Genomic DNA, 27,122 nt, shown 5'->3' with positions numbered 1-27,122 from the left:
AGTAAAATGAAACAGGTGAAATTCATTTTAATAATACGTTTTGAACTCATTCAAGATGTTACCATTTCAACATGAAAACAATATAAAATTTTCCAGGATGTTTTCCTGCTAAGTTTTTGGAATCCAGTATAAATTTTACACTTGTAGCACATTTCAGTTCAGACTGGCTTCATTTCAAGTGTTTGACAGCCACATGTGGCCAGTGGTTGTCATATCAGACAGGGCGACGCTAAGGTGGCTGCCATTGCCATGGAGGCCGGTTTTATTTCCCTCTGTTTATTTCTGTTCGTGGTGAGCAAGAAAAGCCCTAGGCTTGTGTGGTTGCCTCCAGTGTCTTTGGCTAGAGGCAAGCTGGAGAAACCCTAAGTCTGTTCTATAGCTAGGTTTGGGAGAAGAACCTCAAAGGAGAGTGGAGGAGGCTACTTTGAAGAGGAGAGAGAAGCTAGGTGAGTAAAGTCTGGGGCAGACCCTGAGGGAGAAGAGTGGGGAAGGAAGCCAGGACACCAAGATTCTTCCAGGCAGGAAAAGGAATTGCCACAGAATGGTCTGGAGTGTTTCCTGATAGCCATTCCCAGGTCTCTTAGAGGGCAGTATAGCAGCCAGGTCAGTGTCCATCTCAGAGCATAGCAAGTTTCCAGGGTGCAGCACAGTGACAGGAAAACTGTTGGCTGCCACAGCCACCAGAACTGAGCAGCCCCTCTCCTAGAACCAGGCACACAATGTATGTTTCCTAAATGCTGTCTGAATAAATGCGTCTCCCATTCTAGTGGAGGTCCACAGTGAAGGCTGGCAGGACAGATTTTGTTGATGTTAAGTTATGCAAGATTTGTTGCAACTTGAGCTCAAAAGAAAAAGCTCAAGACCTTCCTCAGCCACCAACTGGGTGACCTCATGAAGCCTCAGTTTTTCATCTGTCCATCAGATTGAAGTTTATCTACCTTACAAGGCCATGGGAGGATCAAATGAAATGATGGACACACATACCAGGCTTTAGGCTCTGTAATTATTTGTGCCTGAGCATATTGTGTGATGTCCTAAGACAGCAGCAAAGTGCTCCCCTATGGTCTTCTGGATGTGAGGGGCTCCCCTTCTATTTTTCATAGAAAGGGAAACGACCTTGCCTTATGACCTGGTGCTGTGCGTTTGGTATGATACTCCAGAATCTGTGTCGCAGGGCCCTCTGGGAGTGGGAGAATGGACTGCTTGCCCCTTCTTGATACCCTTCCTAGACCTAAAAAATTTCCAAAGCTGGAGACTTCATTTTTTTTTTAAAGTGATAGCAATCCTTTCCCTCCCAACACAGAGGGAAACTGGGTATCTCTGCTCTACCCATGGTACACACAAACTGTCACATTATCCTATGAGTCAAAGAGAGAGGGTAAGTGCTCTGCTTGGTGGATATTACAACGTAAGGAACTTGATCCTCTAAAAAATAACATATGTGGCCTCATGTTTCCCCAGGCTATGGAGTGACTGCCCTGTGATCTGCCCATCAGTCCCTCTTTTCCACTGTCCAAGGAGTTTGTCTCTCGTTTGGAGTTTCGTTTCACCCGTCTGGCCCTAAGACTCAGCAGCAAGAACAGAGTGTTAATGGTTCTATTTATCATCTTGTTTGGTTGGCTCTGTCCCTCCGGGGAGGGTGCCAAAGGCCAAGGGAAGGAGTTCGTGCTGAAGCTCTGGGGATCTGTTTGGGGCCTTGGAAAGTATATTTAATGGGAACCGTGTAAATGTCCAAATATAGGCAAATGGTTCAACACAACCATATGATGGATGATGATGTCATCCACTGGAAATGATGTGTAGGAAGAATTTTTAATACATGGGAAAATTAGTATATTATGATAAGCAAAAAAGTGGGAAAAAATTATGTGAATATATGTGCATGCACAGAATTAACTACAAAAGGGAACACACATGTTGAACTATACCCCGCAAAAAAATTGACAATGGCTAAAAAACACAATGAAGAAAAGGCAACCTTTTAAACAAATGGTGCTGGGAAAACTGGACATCCATATGTAGAAGAATGGAACTAGACCCTTATCCCTCGCCCTGTGCAAAAATCAACTCAAAATGGGTCAAAGACCTAGGAATTACACTGCAACTCCGAAAAGAAAACATAGGGTCATCCCTCCAACACATAGACACAGGCAACAACTCTCTCAATAGGAGATACACAATAAGAGTTTTATTCAGCCATAAAGAAAAATAGAATTATGTCATTTTCAGGGAAATGGATGGAACTTGAGACCATTATGTTAAGTAAAACAAGTCAAACTCAGAAGGTCAAGGGTCATACATTTTCTCTCCTATGAGGAAGCTCAAGAGAAAAAAGGAAAAGAAAGGCTGGGGCCAAGGGCAGGGATCTCATGAAAATCAAAGGTAGATCAATAGAGGAAAAGGTCAGGATAAGAGGAGGAGAGGGAGGGGGAAGTGTTGGGGAATGATATGGCCAAATTATATCATTGTATTGTGTGCATGTATGAATATGTAACAAAAAAATCTCATTCTTATATACAACTATAAGGCACCAATGAAAATGCAGAAAGAGAAAAATTAACATAAGAAATAAAATGAAGGGAAAAATTGACAATACCTAACATTTAGCTAATAAGACAAAGAATTCCTGGTTATTTTTCCTCTTTTTCACTATGTTTTACACATTGTCTGTAATGAGCCTTATTTCATTATAGGTTATTTTTTTTAAGTCAATCTATAAACAGCACACCTATGCTCTGAGGACTTCCCCTCTTGCCCTTAAGGCGAGGACTATAGGAACTGGACTTAAATCTGAAAACCTCCCAAACAGAAAGACCCTTGGCCATTGGAACCTTTGAGTCTTCAGTACTTTAGGATCATAATTGATATTTTCTTGGTAATTTCAAGATTAAGTTAGGCTTTTCAGCGCAGTAGAGGACACTAAGTAGAAGAGATGGTGCCATTGGATTAGGTGAGAGATCCATCTTGGAGAAACTTAGTAAATTTAGTATAAGCAAATTGCCCAGTGTCAGCCCTTAGCAACCAGAATTCCAGGAGAAAATGTAAATCTTTAATGCCCTAAGGCATCCATTATGTAAGGAATTAATTTCTTCCCTATGTATTGAAAATGGGACCAGCTGGTAGGCATCTTTAGCAGTGCTATGGTTGGAATGTGTTCCCCAATGTTCAGGTGTAAGAAACTTGATCCCCAATATGATGGTATCAAGAGGTGGGGCCTAATGGGAGGTGTTTGGTCACACGAGCACTGCTTTCCTGGATGGATTAATGCTATTATTGTACGGTGGCTTTCTTATATGAAGCCTGGTTCAGCCCTCTCTTAAGTGCATGCTTGCTTTTCCTCTCTGCCCCACCCCCACCCACCCCACCCTACCCCAACCCCACAACCTCTGGCGTGGAATGACATAGCAAGAAGGCCCTTGCAAAATCCAGCATTTTGATTTTGGACTTCCCAGATGCCATAACTCTCAGCCAAATAAATTTCTAATCATTATCTATTATCCAGGCTGGCATTCTGTGTGGCAGTAACGAACAGATTAAGACAGAGGGAGTGATTTTCTATAGGACTTAATTCTCACTTGCAGAACCTGATTGAGAAAAGAGGATCATTTGTCAACAAGGACCTAATCTTGTCAACAAGAACCTAGTCTCAGTTGTGCACCTCTTTTTCTCCAGCTTTACAACTCTGGCTTCAGATGGGCAGGTCTAAGTCTGTCTACATGGCTATAGAATTCGTATGTGCAAACCTTTCTGGATCACCATATTCACACTAGGGCTCCTCAGAGGGGTGGTTTGCTGAGTGAGTACCATGAGGAAGGCAGTTCCCTCTCCTGCTCTGTGTGGATCCAAAGGGAAATCTGGTTGTAGCAAGTTCTAGAGGGAGCTGTATTATTTTTTCTGGATCTAGAGGCAAAGACACTGCCCTTCCCCCAACATTGTAGGGAAGAATCCAGATAATGGGAGCTGCAGACCTTGGCTGGCTAAATATATAACAAATTACTAATATGCTCTTTAGGGTATGTTAAGGGCCCCAGGGATCGTGGGTGGATTTGGTTGAGTCAGTCTGAAAATGTTAGCCTATAATCTCAATCCCTACAGAGATGGAAGAAAGAAGAAATGGAAAAGTTCCAACTAAAGGGAAAATATGATAGAAATCCATGCCAATAATTCAGACCCCAGAGTATAAATTTCGAACTGATTTCATTGATTGTTTACAGAAAATGGGGTAGGGGGGATCACTGCTGAATTTCCCTCCATTTGAGGGTTTGGACCCCAAATGAGATTTACAAGCAGTCTTAGAAGAGTATAGATGGATTCACAACTTCTGTAGATCCAGTCAAATTGGACAAGAATGGCATATGCAAATTCTTCGTCCTTCATTCATTCAACTGGCATTGGTTGAGCCAGGCACCATATTCATCACTTGGGGACATGCAGATGAATAAGAGTCAGTTCTTACCATAAAGAAATTTGGGAAAGCACAGAAACAAACAGTGCCAAAGTGGTGTGTTGTGTGTATATGGTGGGTGAAGTGGCAGAAGCTGCAGATGGTCCTTTGTAGGCATAGAATCCCAACTGGGGCGATCAGGAAACCTTTCTAGAAGGCATCATACTTGCAAAATAAGTAAGGGTCAGCTAGGTCTGATGTCCCATTTAGGGGCAACAATGTGTTCAAAAGTACCAAGGAAGCATGACAAAGCTTGGCCCCTCTGAAGAACCAATGGCCTAGTATAACTGCAGCAAACAGTAAATGTCAAGGAGAAGAGTATTAGTAGCTTGAGAGATCGGGAGGCGCTGGGTTGCCAAGGGCCCTCTACACTATGCTAAGGAGTGTAAATTTGATCGTGGAAGCTATGTTGAGCAATTGAAGGCTTTCATGCAGGGAGTGTCAAGATCATGATTTCATTTTATAATAAGACCTTGGCAACTGTGGGGCAGATGGATTGCAATGGTGCGAGAAGAGATCAGTTAGGAGGTCATGACACTCTTCTAGTTGATAATGATATGGGTGGAAGTGATAGATGTGGAATAGAGAGGAAGGGCAGAGTCAAGAGAGAGCACAGAGGTAGAGTCAGCAGGATTCTATCAACAGGAAATTTGGAAACATTGGGAGAGAGATGAGGGATGGTTAATCCCTAGAGTTATGACCTAGGTGTCTCATAAGATGGCGCTTCTAGTTACCAATGTGTGGAATGCAGGAGGAAAAGCAGGTTTAGGGGTGGGGTGACAATGATTAATTATTTTTAGACTGGTTGAATTTGAGACACTTGAGGTATCCAAAAACAACGGAATGATCTAGAACTCAAAATGGAGATCTAGGCCAGTGATATCTCTATCAGACAGTGCATGAGAATGGTAGGTAGCTGAGTCCACAGGGTGGGATGAGGGCACCCAGCAAAATTGCATGGGAAGGGCAGGATCCTGGGGAACAATCATATTTAAGCACTAAAGGAAGGACTGCTCTCAGAGGAGACTAGGAAGGAATAGCTAGAGAGAGAAAAGGAAAGCCAGCAAATGTGTTGTCCTGGTGCCAAGAGAAATGAGTGTTTTAAGAATGAGAGGGTGCCTCAATACCACAAGGTAAGCAAATAGGATAAAGACTAAACTGTGGCCATGCCCAGTGGCTCCCACCCAGAATCCCAGCAACTCAGCAGGCTGTGGCAGGAGGATTGCAAGTCGAGGTCAGCCTTAGCAACTTACCAATGCCACAGAGGACTGTGGATGTATCTCAGTGGTTAAGTGCCCCTGGGTTCAATCTGCAGTACCAAACAAAACAACAACAACAAAAGAAACTAAAAAAGTGTGCAATGGATTAAGCTTAAGCAACAAGGAAGTCCTTGGATACCTCACCAAGACTGATGTTGGCACTTAGGAGACTGGCTGGGGGACCATGAGTGTAGAAGGTATTTCCTCCAGTTTGGCTACAAAGCCAAGGAGGGGAGGGGGGAGCTGGAGACAATAGAAAGGAATGTTGAAGATGGAGGATGGGATGTTTAAAGGAACAAAGCTTCCTGTGCAGGTAGACAATGGAATCCAAAAAGTGGGTCAGGGTACTAATCTGGAGCAAGAGGAAGTTATCTTTCCCGTGAGAAAGAGAGAAGGTGGAAAGCTTGCATATACACGTTTATGTATTTTCAGGTGGCAGAAGAGAAATGTGAAGGCATTCTCTCCTGATGGCTTCCAGTTTCTCAGTGAAATACAAACCTAGATCATCTGTTAAGGGTGCAGATAGATGGGAGGAAAGGGTATCTAGGGCTGAGGTGTAGCTCAGAGGTAAAGCACGTACCTAGCAAGCACAGTGCCCTGGGTTCCATTCACACTCCCACCACAAATAATAATAATAATAATAATAATAATAAAGAATTTAGAGAAAAGTTGATTTTGGAATAACCTCTCAGGGGAGTGAAAGGTACCTGTAGAGGTTTTCTGGGCGGCCTTTGGGATCAGCTGAGGTCATGGGGTTTAATCCACAGAAGCACCTGTGCTATTCTCTCTAGGTGTGATCAACAGCCTGGGTGCAGAACAGAAATGCCAAATGATTGGTCTCATCCTGGGGGGGGCGGTGATGAAAGGTTGGAGACACCAGAGCATAAAAATGGAGGATGATATTGAGAATGACCAAAGTAAAATATATACTACAGAGGAAAATAAATAAGGCCAGATAGGGCCTGAAAATTCAGTGGAAGAGAATGAGTCCACACTGGGAGTAAGTAAAGTTAAGGGTGAGAAGAGGCCATGAAGCAGAACATGCTTTTATGTTGCCACCTTTGGGAAAGGTAGAGTTCCAAGGCAGAGGAATCTGGCCTGGCTTTTAGTGAAGTGTCCAAATCTTAACAGGGTGGGTCAGATAGGCAGAATGAGTTTGAAGGATATGATGGCAAATCAAAGATGAACTCCTCTAGAAATGGTAATGATGGCTATCAATTAAGTGCCTACTGTTTGCCAATGCTACATTAATTACACTTTCTTCAACTTTTGCATCTGATCCTTGTAGAGACTCTTCAAATTAGTAGTATCATCCCTATTTACGGATGGAGAAATTAGAGTTTGTTATGCATTCTCTGTGACCCAGTGATTCCACTCCTAGGTACATACCGATCAGAAATAAGTGCACCAAAACATGTACAAAAATGTTCTTAGCAGCATTGTTTGTGATAGCCCCAGACTGGACACAACCCAAATTTCCATTAACAGTGAAATGGATAAATAAATCACGTCATGTTCATACAATGGAATACTGCATAGCGATGAAGGTTTAAAAATGCTGTAAGCAGCCAAGCACAGTGGCGCATGCCTGTAATCCCAGTGACTCTGGAGCTAAGGCAGAGGACACAAGGCCAAGTTCAAGGCCAGCCTCAGCAACTGAGCAAAAACCTGTCTCAAAATTAAAAAAAAATTTAAAGAGCTCAGTGATAGGACATCCCTGGGTTCAATCCCCAGTACTGCAAAAGCAAAACAAACCAAAAGCTATAGACAACAACAAAACTGAATCTCACAAATCTAAGGTAGAATGAAAGAAGTCAGATAAAACACATACTATATGAGTCTATAAAATGTGAAAATAGGCAAGGCTAACCTATCAGGTTAGGAGTCAGGGTGGGGGTTACCTCTGGAGAGGCCGCTTAGGGGCTACTATAGTCCTGCCATGCTGACCATGCTCTATGTCCTGTTCACTTTGTGATCATTCATGAAACTCTACACTTAGGTTTTGTGGACATTTCTTTTTTTTTCTTTCTTTCTTTTCTTTTGGAGGAGGGGATATAGGGGACTGAACTCAGGGGCACTCAACCACTGAGCCACATCCCCAGCCCTATTTTATATTTTATCTAGAGACAGGGTTTCATCTAGTTGCTTAGTACCTCACCATAGCTGAGGCTGGCTTTGAACTTACGATCCTCCTGCCTCAGCCTCTGGAACTGCTGGAATTACAGGTATGTGCCACGGCCCCAACTATTTTGTCCACATTTCTGTATGTATTTTATATTTCATTAAAACGCATGTTAGAAAAATATCTATTTTTGTAGAGTACAAATGCAAAATAGACAAGAATAAAAATAAAATAAAGCTTATAAACATAAATTGTTGTCTGAGGCTACACAGCTGGCAAATATTCTAGCTGGGAATTAGTCCTATGTCTGTGTGCCCCCGGGTTGGCTCCCTAATCCAGTGCTGGTCCCACTACACTAGTTGTCAGTTGGGGGCTGGGAAAGAACCTGTGTGCTCCCTCCTTCTCCCTGGGCATGGGTGGCCTTGGGGACAGAAGATCGATGCACAGGAGGTGAAAATCTACTGGATTTTCTAGCCATTTTGGCAGCTGGTTGTTGTCTGTTGGCTGTTCAATGCCAGATTTCATGTCCAGAAGTGTTTTCAGGTCTTCTCTACCCTCACTCAGCAAGCACTTTTTCTTGTGTCCTCAGTCTTCACCTCTGACCATTGTCACAGCCTCCTAAACTTCCTCCCCACTTGAGCCGAGCATACATATGGCTACAGTGCTGCCTGTCCAGAGCACACTTCCACATGGCAACACATCAGAGACCAAACCCTACCTTCCCTCACCACACTTTCCACCAGACTGCTTTCCTGCCCAACCCCACTGCCTCCCCTCCTCATGCAGAAATGACAGCCTGCTGCTAAGCCCGACCTGCTAAGTCCGGCACGTTTCATCCCTCCTTGTCTCCTTTCCTGGAGGTATCAAAGATTACCTCTCTACTGAATTACCCTCATCAGCATACAGACATGCAGTAATATTTCCTGTCTTGAAAAAATCCTCTCTGAACCAGGCGCAATGGTGCATGCCTGTAATCCCAGCAACTTGGGGAGGCTGAAGCAGGAGAGTCGAAAGTTCGAAGGTAGCCTCAGCAACTTATTGAGGCCCTAAGCAACTTAGTGAGGCCTTGTCTCAAAATAAAATACAAAAAAATGGCTGGGGATGTGGCTCAATGGTTAAGCACCTCTGGGTTCAATCCCAGGTACCAAAAAAATCCTCCCTGATTACATGTTTGCCTCCAGCTGTTTTGCTTTCCACTAGAACAAAGCTGAGGAGAAAGAGAGAGAGAGAGAGAGAGAGAGAGAGAGAGAGAGAGAGAGAGAGAGAGAGAGAGAGAGAACTTGTCTATATTCTTCTATCTTCAATCCTTATCTGCTTTTCTATTGAATGCACTCTTCACTACAGTGAAATAATTCTTATTTAGGCTCCCATTTTACCAGTTGATTTTCTATGGTTGATTCTCTGTTCTCATCTTATTAACCTCTCAGCAAGAATGGACATGGTGAAGTGCTTTATTCCTTGAAGCCCTTTTACCACTTGATTTTATAAAACCACTGTTTCCTCCCACCTCTAGGTCCTTCCATTTACTCCTTATCTTCTTCTAATTCCTCAGTGTTGGTATAGGAAGGGCTGGGTTCTTGGCCCTCTGCTTTCTTCCGTCTGCATCCCTGAGTGATCTCTACTAGGCCCATGGCTTTACATAGCATCTAATGACTCCCAAGTTGAAGTTTCAGTTTAACCTCCCTGCTGAGCCTTAACTCCCTGTCCACCCAGCATTTCCACTTGGGGAGTGTCTGCTAGCACGATGAACTTAACATGTTCAAATTTGAATTTTTACACTTCCCCAAACCACTCCTTTTCTGCTGTTTACCATATTGGTAAGTGACATCAAATTTACCCAATAGCTCTGGCAGGACTTGTCACCCCAACTCCTCTCTTTGCCCCAATACATTAGGTAGTCTTTTTGTGCTACCTTTAAAGTATTTCCAGAAGCTTCCATTTTTTATTCAACTTTTCTTTCTTTCTTTTTTAAGACAGAGAGAGAGAGAATTTTAATATTTATTTTTTAGTTTTCGGCGGACACAACATCTTTGTTTGTATGTGGTGCTGGGGATTGAACCCGGGCCACACGCATGCCAGGTGAGCACACTACCACTTGAGCCACATCCCCAGCCCAAACTTTTCTTGATCTCACTCCTGAGTGGCTGCAGCACCCTTCTAACAGGTCTTGCTCCTCCTCTCTTACCCTTCTATGTCTGTTCATATGAAAGTTGGCAGAATGAGCCTTTCAAACCATGTAACTTATCACATCTCTCCCCCACTGTAAATCCTCCAAAGACTTCTCACCACACTTTGAATAAAAATCCAAACTCTGGACTGGGAAGCAGCTCAGTGGTAAAACAATTGCATAGCATGAGACAGGCCCTGGGCTCCACCAAAAAGAAATAACCAAAAATAAGTAAATAAGTAAATCCAAACTCCTCTGATGCCTGCCCTAAAACCTCGACACTATCGGAACCCTGCTTCCTTCTGGGGCCTCATCTTCTCTAGTCCCCGCCCCTACACCCCAGCTCCCTCTGCTTCCGTTACCCTGGTTTTGCTTTTTCTCTGGTGCATCAAATGGCTGCCACCTCAGGGCTGTGTGTAGCTGTCCCCTGGGCTTGGAAAGCTCTCTCTCCAGGCTGGCTACATTCCAGGCACAGCTCAAATGTCACCTCTTTGGTGAAAAAGACACTGACAACTTCATTGGAAAATGGTCCCCCACCAATATGGTCAATTACATACGGGGTCCTTGCCTCTGCGTGCTCTGTGTGGTCTGGGTGTGCAGGTGTGTGCGTTGGGGGAAGGTGGACATGAGCAGGGGGAGCATGGAAAATGAGGGGTTAAATCTACAGACTGAGCCTCTGTGCTAATTCTCTCTCTCTCTCTCTCTCTTTTTTTTTTGAGAGAGAGAGAGAGAATTTTTTAATATTTATTTTTTAGTTTTTGGCGGACACAACATCTTTGTTTGTATGTGGTGCTGAGGATCGAACCCGGGCCGCATGCATGCCAGGCGAGCGCGCTACCGCTTGAGCCACATCCCCAGCCCTGTGCTAATTCTCAATGTGATATTTTTCTTTTTTTAATATATATTTTATTTTTTAGTTGTAGATAGACACAATATCTTTATTTTATTTTTATGTGGTGCTGAGGATCGAACCCAGGGCCTCGCATGTGCTGGGCGAGTGCTCTACTGCTGAGCCACAACCCCAGTCCCCACAAAGTGATTTTAAAGAAACATCTTACACTAACTCATCCTAGCTCTGCTCTGATTTAAGATAATAGTCCCGTTACAACCTACTATTCACAGGGCTGAGGAGCGTCTGCCCAAGACTCCTCTTCTGATAAGAAAAAGACAGATTGTTCTGACTAGAGACTGGAAAACTCAGTGGTCTCAAGGTCATGAAACTGAATTTCAGATAAAACCACACAGCACAAACCAAGATGACCTTTAGGTTGCCTTTAGGTCCTTGGCATATTAGTTAATCTTGTCGTAATTATGATCTTTTTACTCCTGTGGGTTTCACTTAGATAGTCATGAGTAAAACACACACAACAGGGATTTAGAAATATGATACAATCTAACTGACAGTCGAGAGTCAGGAGATGGTCATCTGGCAGGACCCTCTGAAAATTGCCCTTAACCCCAATAAAAGCTGAGCTCACAGAGAAGTGAGTTGTGGATCTCCTCTTTAAGATGATCTCCTCTCTTGGGGCTGGGGTTGTGGCTCAGTGGTAGAGCGCTTGCCTAGCACGCGTGTGAGGCACTGGGTTCAGCCCCCAGCACCACATAAAAAAATAATAATAATAAAAAAATAAACTAAATAAAGGTATTGTGAACATCTACTAAAAATATATATTAAAAAAGATGGGGCTGGGGTTGTGGCTCAGTGGTAGAGTGCTCGCCTAGCATGCATGAGGCACTGGGTTCGATCCTCAGCACCACATAAAAACAAAATAATGTGCCCGCCTAAAACTAAAGATACGTAAATAAATAAATGTTAAAAAAAAAAGATGATCTACTCTCTCTCTTGCGAGTGTCTTTTCCCCCTTCTTTTTTCTCATCTAATAAGTTTCACTATAATTTTACTACATCTCTTGTCTTGCTCGAAATCTCCTCTTGCCAAGACACAAGAGCTAAGAACACAATGCAGCTCTCCAGTAACACATGTATTGTCTGTCCAGACCAGAAGAACATGTATAATCTCTAAGAGGGCAAGGACCTTGTCTGTCTTACTCATTACTCTGTCCTAATATTTAGAAAGTGGCTTAATGCAATAGACGCTCACTAAATAGTTGAGGAAATGATTTAATGGAGTCCTCCTCCCTCCTTATAAATACAAAACGTGACTCATGAATCCTGTGCACAAAAAGAACAAAGAGGCTGGGGGTCCAGCTCAGCGATAGAGTCAGTGCTTAGTATATATGAGGCCCTGGGTTTGAGCCCCAGCACACAAGCACACAAAAAGACAGAAGAAGGAGGAGAAAGAAGAGAAGGAGGAGGAAAGAAGGAAGACAACTGGAGTGAGTGGAATGGATGAGAGTGAAAGGAAGGAAGAAACAATGCTCATGGGACCTTAGCACTGGGTTTCCGACCCAGCACACTGCTTGGGGTCTATGTAGACTGTTTAATTTAAACCTCCTGCTATCATCTGCCTAGGCATTGCATTTTTCCTTTTCTAGATTGGAAAACTCGGGCTCAGAGAGGTGAAGTAACTTATTCAGCACACATAACCAATAACTGGTAGAGTAAAATGGGAATCTGGGTCTGGCTGGCCTCTGAAGAGATATTCTAACCACCAGACTCAATACACTCTGCACCCAAAGCTTAGCCTGGAATTAGGCATGGGGGGTCGGGAGTGGAGGGATGTTTTACCTCTCACCTGCTGGTTTCACGAGGCAGGGGTCCTCCTGTTCCTGATCATTTGATCTGGAAGGAAGGGCCACAACCTGACTAAGCCTGTGGGTCCTGGGGGAGGGAAGGCAGGTGAGGGGAGGATAGGGTGGAGGGTGTGGGGCAGGAGGCCTTTCTATTCCTAGCTGTTTGTAAACAGTGTCCTGATGACCTGGCTTGCCCTTTCTGCAGTGGACCCCAGAGATAGCTGAGGCCAAAGTTTCCCAAAGCAGCCTTGGCTTTTCTGAGATCATGCTGGGGGTGGAAGGGAGCAGACAAGAATTCTCCAGTCCTGACATCTCCCCCTAATCTCCCTTTCCTCTGCCATTTTTTTTTCCAACTCAGCCACTCAGTTTGGACCCTCAAGGTTGGGGTATAAAATAAATTAGGCAGAGACTTCAAGAAATCAGGGAACTGGAGCTCAGCACTAAGTAATTAAATAAGCCTTGCCTTCTTCCTTAAAATTAACTCTGCTTTTCTTCCTCCCCTTTCCCCTCTCCTTTTCTGTCATTCCTTCCCTTCTACTGATGGCATTTTTTTTAACCTCAAGAGAGATTTAAAAAATGTTGATTTGGCATATAGGCAAGTATAAAGGGTGAAGAATTTTGGCACATAGGCAAGTATAAAGGGGAGTAAGAACATTCTCACTCCCCTAACACTTCATACTATTTAATCCTCACAGTAACTCTTCAAGGGTGATTTTATCTTTGCCATTTGACAGGTAATGCTAATGAGGTTATGCTAATGAGATCGCAGATAAGGCCCTTGGCACCACCAGGTGGTCAATAAAGTTCAAGTTCTTCCTAGCTTACCCAACTGACTCTAGTTCATTTGTGCATCAAGGGGCTGAAGCAGAATTCAAACCTGACCTATCTGATTCCAAAGAACCACAGACCTATCTCACCACCCTGCCCTGATGCTAGGATGTGGGAATGGGAACTGATCCTCTGGATCCAGACCACTTCTTTTTGCTGGTTATGCCGAGGGTGGTCTAACAAATTACCTAATCTGAAAGGGTTGTATACTATAGTTCAGGATGTTCCATTTATCCAACTTGGCAGGCATATTAAAATCAACTTCTCTTCCTGCACCCAGGGCTATGTGCTTTGTTGCATTCCTGCTGTGCTGTGCTGTGTGTGTGTGTGTGTGTGTGTGTGCAAACATACATGTAGGTTGCACATATCTCCTGGTGCACTTCACTCAAGGCTTTGCCCACTCAGGGTCCAGCTGTGAATATGCTGACATGGTCTGACACCAACTCACAGTCTCTTGGAGAAAGATTGTGGGAGGGGAGACAGGTCAGAAGAAGGCTTTGTCCAACCCTTCCTGTCCTAGCCTGGGGACCGTGTGCCCCTCCCCTTCACAAAGCAGGAAGCCTCCAGGCCTCCATGATGCTGGTGTACCCTCCCCCTTGGCCAGTGGCACTCACATCCCGGCTGGGAACCATCTCCCAGCCCCCTTTCACTGTTGAGCCATTTCATTTTCCCAAGTGTTCCTCGGTCCTGTCCACTTGTCCTGCCTCCCTGTGGCATTTTTCTCCCAGACATGTTTTCATACCTATTGTCCTGACAAAGAGATGCTCACTTACCCCAAATCCTTTAACTAAATATTATGAGCACACAGAAGAACACTTCTATGAGTAAGAATAACACTTAAACATCTGTGGATCCTACCACCTAGTTTAAGAAAACAGCTGCTTTGCCAAACTCTGGATGGAGGCAGCTTTCAAACTCCAGGGAGAGAATGTAAACTTATCCAGCCCTCTCTGGGTGCCTGCTCTTGCCTCCCCGGGTGGACAGGTCCCCATCACCTCTTCTGCCCTCTCCACCCCGGCCTCCAGGGCTATTTTAGGTGAGTACCAGTCGGGGTTAATCCCCTTAAGCGTTGAGCCGTGCTGCCCAGTGTGCTCCTGACCAGCCTGTCTCTGCAAAGGGCATGCTGAGGGTTTGGGTTAGCAAGCAGCAGCGGCATTCCCACCCCACGGGGATAAAAGGGCGCTCCCCAGGGAACCTGGACTTGTGGGAGAGGGGCTGCTGAGGCTGTATGCTCAACCGGAGGCTCAGGCCCAACCTCAGGTTTGTTTCTCAAGTTCACTTCTAGGAAGAACTTAAGAGCTTCCTCTGCCCCGTAGCTCAGCTGCCCCTGCCCCTGCCCCTGCCACTGCCCCTGGCTGTGTGCAGGTGCTAATCCTCCACCCCTGTAGCCCCAGAGAGAAGGAAAGAGAGGCAGGCTGGAGATTTTCTTTCCCACTTTGGAAGGAAAGAAAACACACGCACGGGTTGACCTGTTGGGATCTGGTTCCTGAAACCTGAGCCAAGGCTAGACGTCTCTCTGGACCGTCCACTGCACACTTGCCCAGGGGCTTTGTCTTCCACCTGGGCTGAAAGAGAACTCCCTGAGGACTGGGGTGGAAGCTGCTGTCTGTGCCTAGTCAGTTCTGCCAAGCCCACCTTCAGTCTCACCCTCACCCCTTGCCTGCACCCATGGGACCTTGCATTAGCATTTGCCTTTTGGAATCACATAAATTGGAGAAGGAGATACTCAATAAAATGAATAATTCCAGAAAAGAGGGGGTGGGGGTGTTGGTCAGTGGTGGAGCTCAGCATGCTCAAGGCCTTGGTTCAATCCCCAGCATAATAAATAAGTAAATAAAAGTGATGTTCTGTGCAGTGGTGGCCACACTGCTGTGGGAGGCTGAGGCAGGAAGATTGCAAGTTCAAAGCAACAGTGAGGTGCTTAGCAACTCAGTGAGACCCTGTCTCTAAATAAAATATAAAATAGGGCTGGGGATGTGGCTCAGAGGTCAAGTGTCCCTGAGTTCAATCCGAAAGAAAGAGAGAGAGAAAGAGAGAGAGAGAGAGAGAGAGAGAGAGAGAGAGAGAGAGAGAGAGAGAAAGAAAGAAAGAAAGAAAGAAAGAGAAAGAAAGAAAGAAAAAGAGAAAGAAAGAAAGGTAGTCCTGAGGGTGAAACTGGAGTGCCCAGACCAGGTGCCCAGCCTTGCTTGGGGGGATCAGGGAAGTCTACCTGCAAGTAGTGTTATATGATACAGGAAAGAAAAATAGGAGGTGACCTGGAAGAGGCCTGGGGGAATATTGACAAAAGACAACAGAGGTGGTTAGCAGTCCTGAAGATCCTCAGCTGAGGCAGAAGCAGGTAGGTCCCTCCCATAGTCTAGCCCCACCTCCCCACCCCAGCTAGGATCTGAACCTTAAGGCTCTCCCTCCCCAGGAAAGGCCCAAGTTGGCCTCCCTCCCACTCTTTTTTTTTAATATTTATTTTTTAGTTGTAGGTGGTGGACACAATATCTTTATTTCATTGTTAGTGTGGTGCTGAGGATTGAACCCAGTGCCTCAATGCTAGGCGAGCACTCTACCACTGAGCCACAACCCCAGCCCCCCACTCTTGGTTTCTATTTACACTTTTTTATTATGGAAAAATTCAAACATATCAACCAAAGTAGAGAAAAACTACACAATGAACAGCTCCGTGGACCATCACCCAGCTTCAACCATCAGACACTCGTGACCAATCTTGTTCCATCTATACTCCCGGTCTGAACATTTTAAAGCAAATTCCCTAATCCAATTTTCTCCATAAATATTTCAGGATTTATGTCTAAAAGATAAGCATTCTTTTATAAATAGACCCATCATCACACTAAAAAGGAATTAACAAAAACGCCTTAGTACCATCTGCTGTCTTCCCCTCATCCATACTTGGTTTTATAAGTCATGGTCCTGCTTACGAAGGTAGGGTTAGGGTTAGGAGACTATGTGATATCTACTGCTCCTGTGACAATACATGACTGCATAGCCACTCATCTGTCACTCCTCTCTGGTAGTTCTATGTGTATGTGTTTTGTGACTCTGGGCCATAAATTCTTCAGAGTAAGGTTTGGCACCATTGCCCTTTTGTACCCCGGTGTCACACATCTTAGGCAGGCCATTTATTGGGGGAGGTTATTAAAACTCCCTGAGAATTATTTTCTTCATCTGTGTAATGGGAGTAAAAATACCCATCTCCCAAGACTTGTGAGGCTTAAAGAAAAAAGGATGAATGAGCTTAACAGGTAGAAGGTTCTTGGTAAATGCTCAACTTGCTGCTTTTCCTCAGATCCAGTGAGACTGCGTCACATTCTCTGGCTCCACTATCTTCTGGTTCCTCATTGCAGCAGATCTCAGGAGAGAGGGCTGCTGCAGTCAGTCCAGCAGTCTGGAGCTGCCCCACCGTTCTGAGGCTGTGGCACTGGTGGTCCCCAACCTAAGCACCAGGCTTTGTTCATTTGCTGTGGACACTGAGGAACAGGTGTGGCCTGCAAAACCTCCAGGGAACTGAGGGAAGGGAGGGCTAGAAGGAGCAGAGATTGCTTTTGGCTCACTTGGCCAATTTCTGAGTTAATTGACCTAACTGAATCCATGGTTCGTAGCTGCCATTTATTGTTTATTATATGCCAGCCTCTGTGCTAAGAGCTTTCTGTTATCATCTCTCAGTTTTCATAACAGTCCCATGAGGTGGATGCTATTATTCTCAAGAAACACTGGGAACAAATAAAAAAAGAGAGACACTCGCAGTCACATCAGGTTTCTCTGATATTTAAATCTAAGTCCTTGACCCCACACTCACTATTTTGCTAATGGTGTTAAAGAAGTCACTTTTTTATGGTTCATTCCCATTCACCCAGATTTGCAGATGTGACTTCTGCCCGCTGTTTAGCATACATCCTGAACTCCAGCCAGCCTTTACGCCAGTGAATGCCCTTGAACTGTGTACGAGTATGAGGATCAGAACAGCCTAACTCCATGATCCTGAAGGAAGTTCCTTTTTTTTTCAGTTGTTAATGGATCTTTATTTTATTCATTTATTTATAATTGGTGCTGAGATTCAAACCCAGTGCCTCACGCATGCTAGGCAAGTGCTCTGCCACTAAGCCATGACCCCCACCCCTTGAAGGCAGCTCCTTAACCTGAGGACACACACACACACACATTCACCACCCTTTATTCCTTTATTCCCTGGCTCTGTCTGCAGGATCAAGTGTGGAACTGGTAAGGGGGAGGGCAGCGGGGCAGGGGAGAGGAGGCAGGCCATGGTATTAACTGGCTGAGCAGAAAAGCTGGAGAATGAAAGTTCTAGGAGCACAAGAGTCACTTGCCTTCTCTGTGGCCTAAACATTGTACTTCATTACTAAGCCCTGTTCTGTTCAGGGCTTGGAATATAGTTCAATAGTAGGGCGCTTGCCTAGCATGCACAAGGCACTGCGTTTGATCCCTAGTATTGTTTAAAAAAAAAAAAGAAAGAAAGAAAAGAAAAGAAAAAAGTTCTCTTTGACCTTAGCCTCCAGAAGCCACTGGACACAAGGCAGCCATAGGCCCAGGGACTAGGGACTGCGAGTGAGAGAAGAGCAGAGCCAAACTCCAGAGAGAATGTTTGGGGACTAGGGCAGGAGTCACAGAGCTGCCAAAGTTTTGGTGGCATTTCATTTCTTTCTGTACATTTCCTGATAGCTGTCCTGAGACAGAAGGCCCTCGCAGTAAATCCTGTCATTTTTTTTCTATAAGTGATTTGGCATTTACTCTTCATTATCATACTGCATCAGGGGCAACCACCCTCCCAAGGGTAACAACCCGGACCCCCCGGCTTCCTACACTCTCCTCACTTCTTGGCAGAGCCTTAAACACTGGCTCAGTGGGTGGCAGGACAGAGACAGAGTCTCACCTCCTTCACTTATTTTACCTCTACCCCTTCTCTCCTCCTCCCTACTTTCTCATTCCTACTCTTGAGAAGTCAGGACCATGTCTCCCAGGGTACTCTGACAAGAAGTCAACACAATTGCATATCCAGCCAGACATTCCATGCAGACATTCCCAGTTTCTCTGTGGGAATGAATGTGACTTTGATGTTGCGTGCCTCGGTGTCCATAGAAGTAAAACAAAAGACAAGGATTGAAAATGAACTTTTTCCTGCAAGAATTCTCAAGTAATGGATACTGTGCAAGAGACGGAGCTGAGTAGAAGAAGAGAACTAGTGCAAAGTCTTAGCGCCCTTTTCCCCATGGACCAAGCAGTCCCATAAAGTCAGACTCAATTGGAGGCCACTTTTGTTTGTCCAAAGGAAACTCATATATGAAAGAAATGGTGAAGAAAAATAATTCCTCCATGCCAACGCAGGAAAACAGAAAGCAAGCCGTGCTTCATTTCATCCTAGATGTGGGTAGATGCTCCCAAACAGTCACTACTTTCTTTCCTCTGTTCTCTCCTGCATTCCTAGCAAAGCGACTTAATTAATTTATAAAGGGCTGAATGCCAAAAGGGGGGGAATAGTCCCTCAACAGGCTTCTCCAGAGAGTGGAAAATGGAAGGAAGGAAGGAAGGAAGGAAGGAAGGAAGAAAGGAAGGAAGGAAGGAAGGAAGGAAGACACAGCACCTCACCCTTCCTGGGAATAAAAGGGAAGCTTTCGGGTTAAGACATGTGCCAGCCCATAGATCCTGGCTTTGGGAAGCCCATCTTCCCCATCCCAAGCTTCTCTGAATAGTTTCTATGCTATGAGGAGCTCATAGGTCAGGGGAAAGATGACTCTTTGTTTCACAAGGAGGATTTAGCTTCTCTTCTTTGGTAGCTGGCAGGAAACTGCAAGCATTCTATTCTTGCGTCCCTCCTCCCTATAGGATGAGATGAACATGAAGGAGAAAACAGATGTCAGGGACCAGGATGAAGTCAACTGGACAACAAATACTTCAAGGACACCTCCCAGCTCCCTTTCTACTGGTAGCGCTGTTTGTTTTGTGAGAGGCTGTATTCCTGCAGCATACAACTTCTGCTTATACAACAGAAATTAGGGGTGGGAGATTCACACTGCTAGTCTAGTGATGATAGTTCTAAAGCATCTAATCCTTTGCCATCGAGAGCAGTTCCTCTGAGGAAAGATGCATCCTAGCCAAGGAGTCAGGGTTCCCAGCCCTCCCTCCTCCCTCTTCCCTCCAGGGTATGTCACTCACATCCATGGACATCTCCCTCTGAATAAGTTTCTTGGTCTCCTTTTCACAGAAGTTGAGCATGGCTTCCCGGTTGTATGCGCCCGTGGACTGTTTGTCCGTCAGGTTCCTCTGTCGCAGCCCCACGGGAATGCTCCCATCTGGGTCCACCACGTCTAGCTCTTTCTCCAGCTCCTCCATCTCCTCCGGGGACAGGGTGGACAGCAGACTGTCGATGTCAGGGTCTTCACTCACCTGCCGGCGATACTTGGCTACCTTCGACATATTGGCAAAGTGGGCTATGGCTCTTGCCGGGACTATGGGAATGCTGGTGGGCAGGGAAGGGTCAGGGGGGCAGATCTGGATGGAGCCAAGTGAGGCTTAGGAGCAAACCTCCAGCTGGTCAAGGACTGCAGCTCCTTGGCCCCGCCGAGCCACAGGTGCTCAGTGGACACAGCAGCCTCCCTGCAGCCCAGGGCTAGCGGACCCTGCCTGGTCTAACCAGTGGCCAATAAGACCCAGCAACTGCCTGCCCTGAAAGGAGAAGCCAATCCCCAAGCTGGGGGCGGGCCTGCCTCTCTGTCAGAGCTGTTTGAAACTTGAGGACATTCCAGGGAATCTTGGAGCGCTGCGTGACCAAATTTAGTACAGAGCAGTTTAGCCTTTTAAAGACAAGGGGGGCATGCAATGAGAAAGAGAGACAAAAATGCGGAGTCTGGAAGAAGCGGACCGCAGCCCGGAGAGCCAGAAAAGCAGGACGAGGACATGTGAGTTCAGGAACTGGCCAGCCCAAGGCATGCCCTGGTCAAACGCACTTTGCTTCTCTGTTGCCAGGTGGATGTTGCTGTGGCCAGCGTGTGGCTCATTGACTCCTTTCTACTGTATTTGGTAATGTGCGGGGGACACCCAAGTGTTTATAGCCCCAGGAAACACACTTGATTTTAACAGGAGCCATGCTACGCTCCACCTACTCATTCTCTTAAACCAAGGCGAAGCTGAATGCTAAGCATCACAGGCTGTGTCTGACCTCCAGAGAGAGGGCAGGGGTCAGTGTGGGTTGAGGGTGGAGGGCAGGAATAAGCCCCTTTCACAGTGCACCCAAACTGAAAACTGGAAGTCTGTTTGAGGAACAGCATGGGATCTACTGGACTCTGGAAACTCTTAAAGAGCTGTCAGTTTCCATGAGCCCCCAGGCTCTAGGGAAGAGGGTTCCACCCTGCGTCCATTCTCATCTTTCTTCCTCTGCTGGGGCATCTGTAGAAAGACCTCCTTGGGGAGCATTGAGGAGGAGCCAGCAGGTTGCCACCCACATATAAATCCAGAGCACAATTTAACATGTCTTCAGAGAAATACAATTCTGGGCCATTGGGAGAGATACTATTGCAATGGCTCTGGCATGTCGCATCAAAGGGCTTTCCACCACTCATCCATCATGCTGCCCTGCGCAACTCACAGACATTCAATCTCCTGCCCCCCTCCCTCCTGCCACAAAATCCCTTCTAGAAGCCCTGGTGTAAACCATCGGGGTAGATGCTTCGATCTTTCCTGGCATCTTTCCATCCTAAGCCAGAGAGAGACAGTCACTTGATCAGCGTTTGCTGAGTTCAGGGATCGTCTGGGACTAAAACTTGGCCGTGGCATTCATGCCCACTAGTCCAGCTTAGGCAAAAAAAGGTGCTGACTGGTGAGACTGGAGGACAAAAGTGCGGCAGGTAGATGGGAGAATGGAAAAGGACTAGAGAACCTTAGGGGTTTTCATGTAAGTGTCAGTAGTTAGGGGTTGGCCGTGATAAACATGTATTTATTGAGTGCCTATTATGTGACAGGTGACTGCTGTGAGAACAGGGAATGTAAATAAGGATGTAAATCAATTTGGTCCTTGTCCTTTGGGAGCCTAGGATCTACCAGTGAAGACAGTTATTAAACAAATAATCCTTAACTAATTAAAAGTCTGCAAAATGCCTCAAAAGAGAAGTACAGAGGCTATGGGAACACACAACCGAGGAGGCTGGACAGCAGTGTGGTTGCAAAGATATGAGCTTGCACTCTTCAGACAAACAGACCTGGTATTGCTGCTTTCTGGTCATATAACTTTGGGAAAATTTTCCTCTCCTCTGAGACTTAGCTTCTCCTGTCAGTAAAATAACAACTTCCCCCGCTCCTTGTAGGATTGTTATGGACACTAAATTGTCATATATATGAAAACATTTAGCTGATACAAGAGAAACATAGTATTTATTTATTAATTGTTTTGTTTTATTTTGTTTAGTACCAGGAATTATCTGGTACATTGGTGCAGGGTTGCTTAACCATTGAGCCACATCCCCAGCCCTTTTTATATTTTATTTAGACACAGGGTCTTACTAAGTTGCTTAGGGCCTCACTAAGTTGCTGAGGCTGGCTTTGAACTGGAAATTCTCCTGCCTCAGCCTCCTGGGCTGCTCTGATTACAGGCATGTGCCACAGAGCCTAGCCAATTTGAAGTTTTAGAATTATTTATACTTATTCTTATCCTAGGTCCTTTTTGTTCAACCCACCTCTTCTTTCCTCTTTTCCTCCAGCAGTAACCACCCTCAGTACACACCCACATACACAGACATGCACACACATTTTCTCACTTAGTTCCCATTCATGCATTCAAGCATTTATTCAGATACTACTAAATATATATATATCACCCTGCTAGGCACCATGGATAGAGGGATACAAAATAATTACAACACTCTTAAAAATGTATACATATTTCCCTTTGTTTTCTTTTTGCAGTACTGGGGATTGAACCCAGGCATGCTCTACTACTGAGCTAAATTCCCAGCCCTTTTTACTTTTTGAGACAGGGTGTTACTAAATTGTTGAGGCTGGCCTCAAACTTGCAATCTTCCTGCCTCAACCTCCCAAGTAGCTGGGATTTCAGGCATGTGTCATTGTACCTGGCCAAAAATATATAATTTAATGGGGTAAAACAATAGTTATTCTGTAGGGAAAAAAAAAAGCAAGAGATACTATTAGGAACTATTAGGAGTCCTAAAAAGGAAGATGCATTAATTTTAATTCATTCTCACTGTTACCTGGAAGAGTCATCATCTTCTGGGACCTCAGGCTGTGAAGCCCCCCTAGCCAACCTCTAATGCCCAATTAGCTGAGAGCAGCTCTTCAGCTTCCTGAGATTCTTCTCTCTCAGGCTTTTTGCCAGTAATGTTCATTGTTCCCTGAAGAGGAAGCAGGGACTGAATGCACATAACTATCTCAGTCCTGGGATCAGCCTCTGTACCATTTGGTTTCAGTGGCCTTCTCCCCTGAGCCTAGGTCCCTGTTCTAGAATACACTAAAAAAAAAAAAAAAACCTTCTAGACAGCTTCTAGACACAAGGGCAGAATCCATGGCTGAAGGATATGGAAAATAACATCCCCCAAGAAAAGGGGAATGACAGTCCCCAGGGAGAAGGGAGGACAATGGTGACAATGGGTCCCTGGAGAGAGAAGGTAAACATTTGGCCCTGGGTCCTGGACTTTCATCCCTTTCCAGTGACACTGAGCCAGGGAGGAAGGAGGTAATCATTAGGCTCTGGGCTTTAGTCTTTCATCCTTTCCCAGCAACAGGTCCTGGAGGGGAAGGCAAACAAATGGACTCTGGGCTGTGGCTTTGGATTTTCATCCCAGTAACAGTGAGTTTCAAGCTTTTACAGCTGTTTCCCTGAGTTAGATTTTTAACCTACACAATGAGGAGCGCTGCGTGACCAAATTTAGTACAGAGCAGTTTAGCCTTTTAAAGACTGCCCAGCCAGCACGTCCCAAGTCTCTAATGATTAAGTCACACTAAACATTCTGTTAGGATTAACTCTCATTAAGACTTATAAAAACAGACCCCTCTTGTAAACAGTTGCCATTTTCTCCCCTGAAAATGTGCTGTTGCATCCATCCTTAATAAAGACTGCTTGCCGATCCACTTGAGGTCTGCTCCTGTTTCAGTTATTTTTGCTAACAATGGTCTCCTAACCAAAGGTGTCTACACATGAACCCCGGTAACTTCTCTGCCTCAGGTCCCATGGTTCCAAACAGCTGACATAACATTCTGAAGCTCTTGGATCCCTAGATTCCCAGGGATCCCTGAGACTGCTTTTAGACTCGGAATGTCTTCCTTTGAAAGGCACCACAGCTGGGACCCGTACAGCCTCCTCCAGGCCCTGCCACCAGGGGCCACACAGGTATGGTGGCCATGGTTGCCCAGGCTCAGAATCCTCTTCCATCTGAACAAATTCATCCTGGGGGTCAGGAGATTCTGGCTTAGCCTATTCCTCACAGAAAATTAAGCATGTTGTTGCTAGAGGTGTGGAGAGGGAAAAAAGAAGAAAGAGACTCTAAGTTCCAGTTGAACTATATGGTGGGGGCTGGGGATGTAGCTCACGGGTAATGCACTTGCCTAGTACATGTGAGGCCCTGAGTTCAATCCATGGGACTGCAAAAACAAACAAAAGGAAAAAAAATGTGGTGGGATGAGAGAGGGATAGTGAGGATCCAGACTCATTTAACTAAGGCTTAGGTGGCTCTCAATGGGACTGGAATTCCCCAGGAAAGTCACATCTTCTAGAATATAGGGTGGTAGTATAGTATAGTGGACAAGATCACAGGCTCTGGAGTCAAATTACATGGGTTCAAATATGAGTTGTGTAACCCTGGGTAGGTTATTTAACCTCTCTGAGGCCTAGGAAATGGAAAATTAGGATATTAAAAGTATTTACCTAATACTGTCTCATAGAGTTATGGAGATATTAAGTTAAATAAGATAACACATACAAAGTACTAACAGTAGCAGCATCAGGCATGAAGTAAGCACTCAACAATTCTTGCTACATAGTTCTTTCATACTTACATATGTGTTTACATATAAGGATATAGATATACAGATGGATAGATATGCTGTGATGTAAATAGCTAAAGCAGGGGCCAAAGTAAGTCACAAAAGAGACATTTTTTCACTGGTTTCTCTCTCTCTTTCCTTTTTTTTTTTTTTTTTTTTGGTACTGGTGATTGAACCCAGTGACATCCCCAGCCCTTTTTTATTTTTTGAGACAGGGTCTCATTAAATTACTGAGGGCCTTGCTAAATTGCTGAGGCTGACCTTGAACTTGTGAGTCTCCTGCTTCAGTCTCCAGAATCACTGGGATTACAGGTATGTTCCACCTCACCTGGTGACACCGGTTCTCTTTGGGGGTCGTGAGTAGTTTTTCTAGAAGGAAGCAGCAGTCTTTGTCTGGAAGCCAGCCACTTGGCTGGTCTAACACTCCTGATATGAGCAGAAATGTCGGAGGGGAGCTCTGAGATAACACAAGCCCTACTACAGGCTTCCTGAAAGGAGAACCAGGAGAGGAAAACTGGCTGAAAAGGGACAAGAGATTATTTTTCCCACCTTTACCTGGGCTAAGCTAAAACCCCTCTGCCCACCAGATTGGCCCTAATCACAGACTAGAACCCCAAACCCAAGAACTGGCTGTGGCTTAGGTCTCACTTATCTGTGCCAAGCTAGTTTTTTGGTGACTTGACCAGGCAAGACTGGGGATGGGGCAAATACCTGGCCTGGGTGTAGGTGGAACTCTTTAGGCCACAGTAGCTTCTGGTTCAACAGAACTCAATCTGTTGAGGCTCAGGAACCTCTAAGTCAACACAAGTACTGAGTGGTCAGGAGAGGCAGATTCTGAAAATGTCCATCCTACCAGTATCTGATCACAAAGGGTTCTAGAAAGAGTTCTATCTATACTTGAAAACTTCCAACAAAACTCACCTTGGTGTTTAGAATCACCAACTCCAACTCCCCCCACATTCATGATGGGTTTTCTCTCAAATACCTCCACTGCTTTCTTTTATCATCCCTTCTTGTCACTATTTCTTCACCAAGGACCACTGAAATCCCTCAGGCTTAGAGATTAGAGTACCAAGATCTTTTATTCCAAAAGGTTTCTTGATTCAACACCCTGGAATCAAGGATATTTTTGAGGGAAAGGTGACATGTTCTTCAACAAAGCCTAAGTCCCAGGCTTTCCCAGGCAAAAATAATCCTGTTACCTGTTGCAGTTAAAAATAAACAAGCTGAGCCGGGCTCAGTGGCACACGCCTGTAATCCCAGTGGCAAGGGAGGCTGAGACAAGAGAATCATGAGTTCAAAGCCAGCCTTAGCAATGGTGAGGGACTAAGCAACTCTGTGAGACCCTGTCTCTAAATAATATACAAGAATAAGGCTGGGGATATGGCTCAGTGGTGGAGTGCCCCTGAGTTCAATCCCAGGTACCATAAACAAAATAACAACAACAACAACAACAAAAAAACAACTGGGCCCGGTGGTGCCCTCCTGTAATCTCAGTGGTATGGGAGGCTGAGGCAGGAATATCGAGAGTTCAAAGCAGCATCAGCAAAAGCAAGGCACTAAAAAACTCAGTGAGACCTGTTTCTAAATAAAATACAAAATAGGGCTGGGGATGTGGCCCAGAGACCAAGTGCCCCTGAGTTCAATCCCTGATACCCCACTACCACACACACACACACACAAAAAAAAAAAAAAAAAGAACAAAGCTGGGCTGGGGGTGTAGCTCCGTGGTAGAGTACTTGCCTAGCATGGTGGTGATCCTGGGTTCGATTCCCAGCACTGGAAGAAAATGAAAGTAAAGAAAACAGAGAGGGAAAAGTCTAAGAGTGTTTACAAGTCACTTAAGGAGGGTCTCCCAGAACAGTAATTTCCTTTAGAGTAGGGATAGCTACTCTAAAGGAAATAGTCAGCTGGAAAAACCACAGGCTAGAATCTGGACTTCAGCTTTGTAAACTCTGAGCACCAGCATTGTGATGGTTAATCTTATGCCACAGGGTGTCCAGATTAAACATTGTTTGGGGGTATGTCTGTTAGGATGTTCCCTATGGGAAACAGCATTTGAATTGGTGGACTCTCAGGAGACTGTTCTTCCTGATGGGACTGGACATCATCCACTAAGAGCCTAAATAGAATCAGAGATCGAGGAGAAAACCTCCTTTCTTTTCCTGCCTTACTGCTGACCTGGGACACCTCATCTCATCTTCTCCTGCCTTCAAATTGGGATTTATACCATTGACTCCCCTGGTTCTTGGGCCTTTGGCTTTGGGTGAATCTATCCTGCCAGCTTTCTTGAGTCTTCATCTTACAAATGCAGATCATGAGACTTCTCATCTTCCATCACTGCATGACTCAGTTTCTCATTCTTTTTTATCATCTATCTATCTATCTACTATTGGTTCTATATCTCTGGAGAACCTAGACTATTCCTGATGACTGAGTCAAAAGAACCAAGTTCAAAAGAAGCAGATGTAGAAACCAATATTAACTACCAGAAAGACAAGAATAGTTAAAAGCATGGGCCCAGGAATTAACTCCTATATGGAAATATATTCAGAAACCAAATCATAATTAGAAGATTGCATAATGAATAAGGAAT

General features: G+C 45.0%; 1 protein-coding gene across 1 annotated transcript in view; it reads right to left on the bottom strand.

Moving 5' to 3' along the window:
* Window positions 1-20,202, bottom strand: part of Lmod1 (leiomodin 1) — a 40,417-nt gene extending 20,215 nt beyond the window's left edge. The window contains exon 1 of the mRNA XM_046464137.2: window positions 19,694-20,202. Coding sequence (XP_046320093.1) covers window positions 19,694-19,954 — 261 coding nt within the window. The 5' untranslated portion in view covers window positions 19,955-20,202. The remainder of the gene's footprint in view (window positions 1-19,693) is intronic.
* Window positions 20,203-27,122: the final 6,920 nt, after the last annotated feature.

This window comes from Marmota monax, unplaced genomic scaffold (assembly GCF_021218885.2).
Source record: "Marmota monax isolate L192 unplaced genomic scaffold, Marmota_monax_Labrador192_F-V1.1 WCK01_AAM20220418_F8-fsc00099, whole genome shotgun sequence".
NCBI classification, from domain to species: Eukaryota; Metazoa; Chordata; class Mammalia; order Rodentia; family Sciuridae; genus Marmota; species Marmota monax.
Note: the sequence above shows the minus strand (reverse complement) of the source record. Positions and strands in the feature narration are given on the sequence as shown.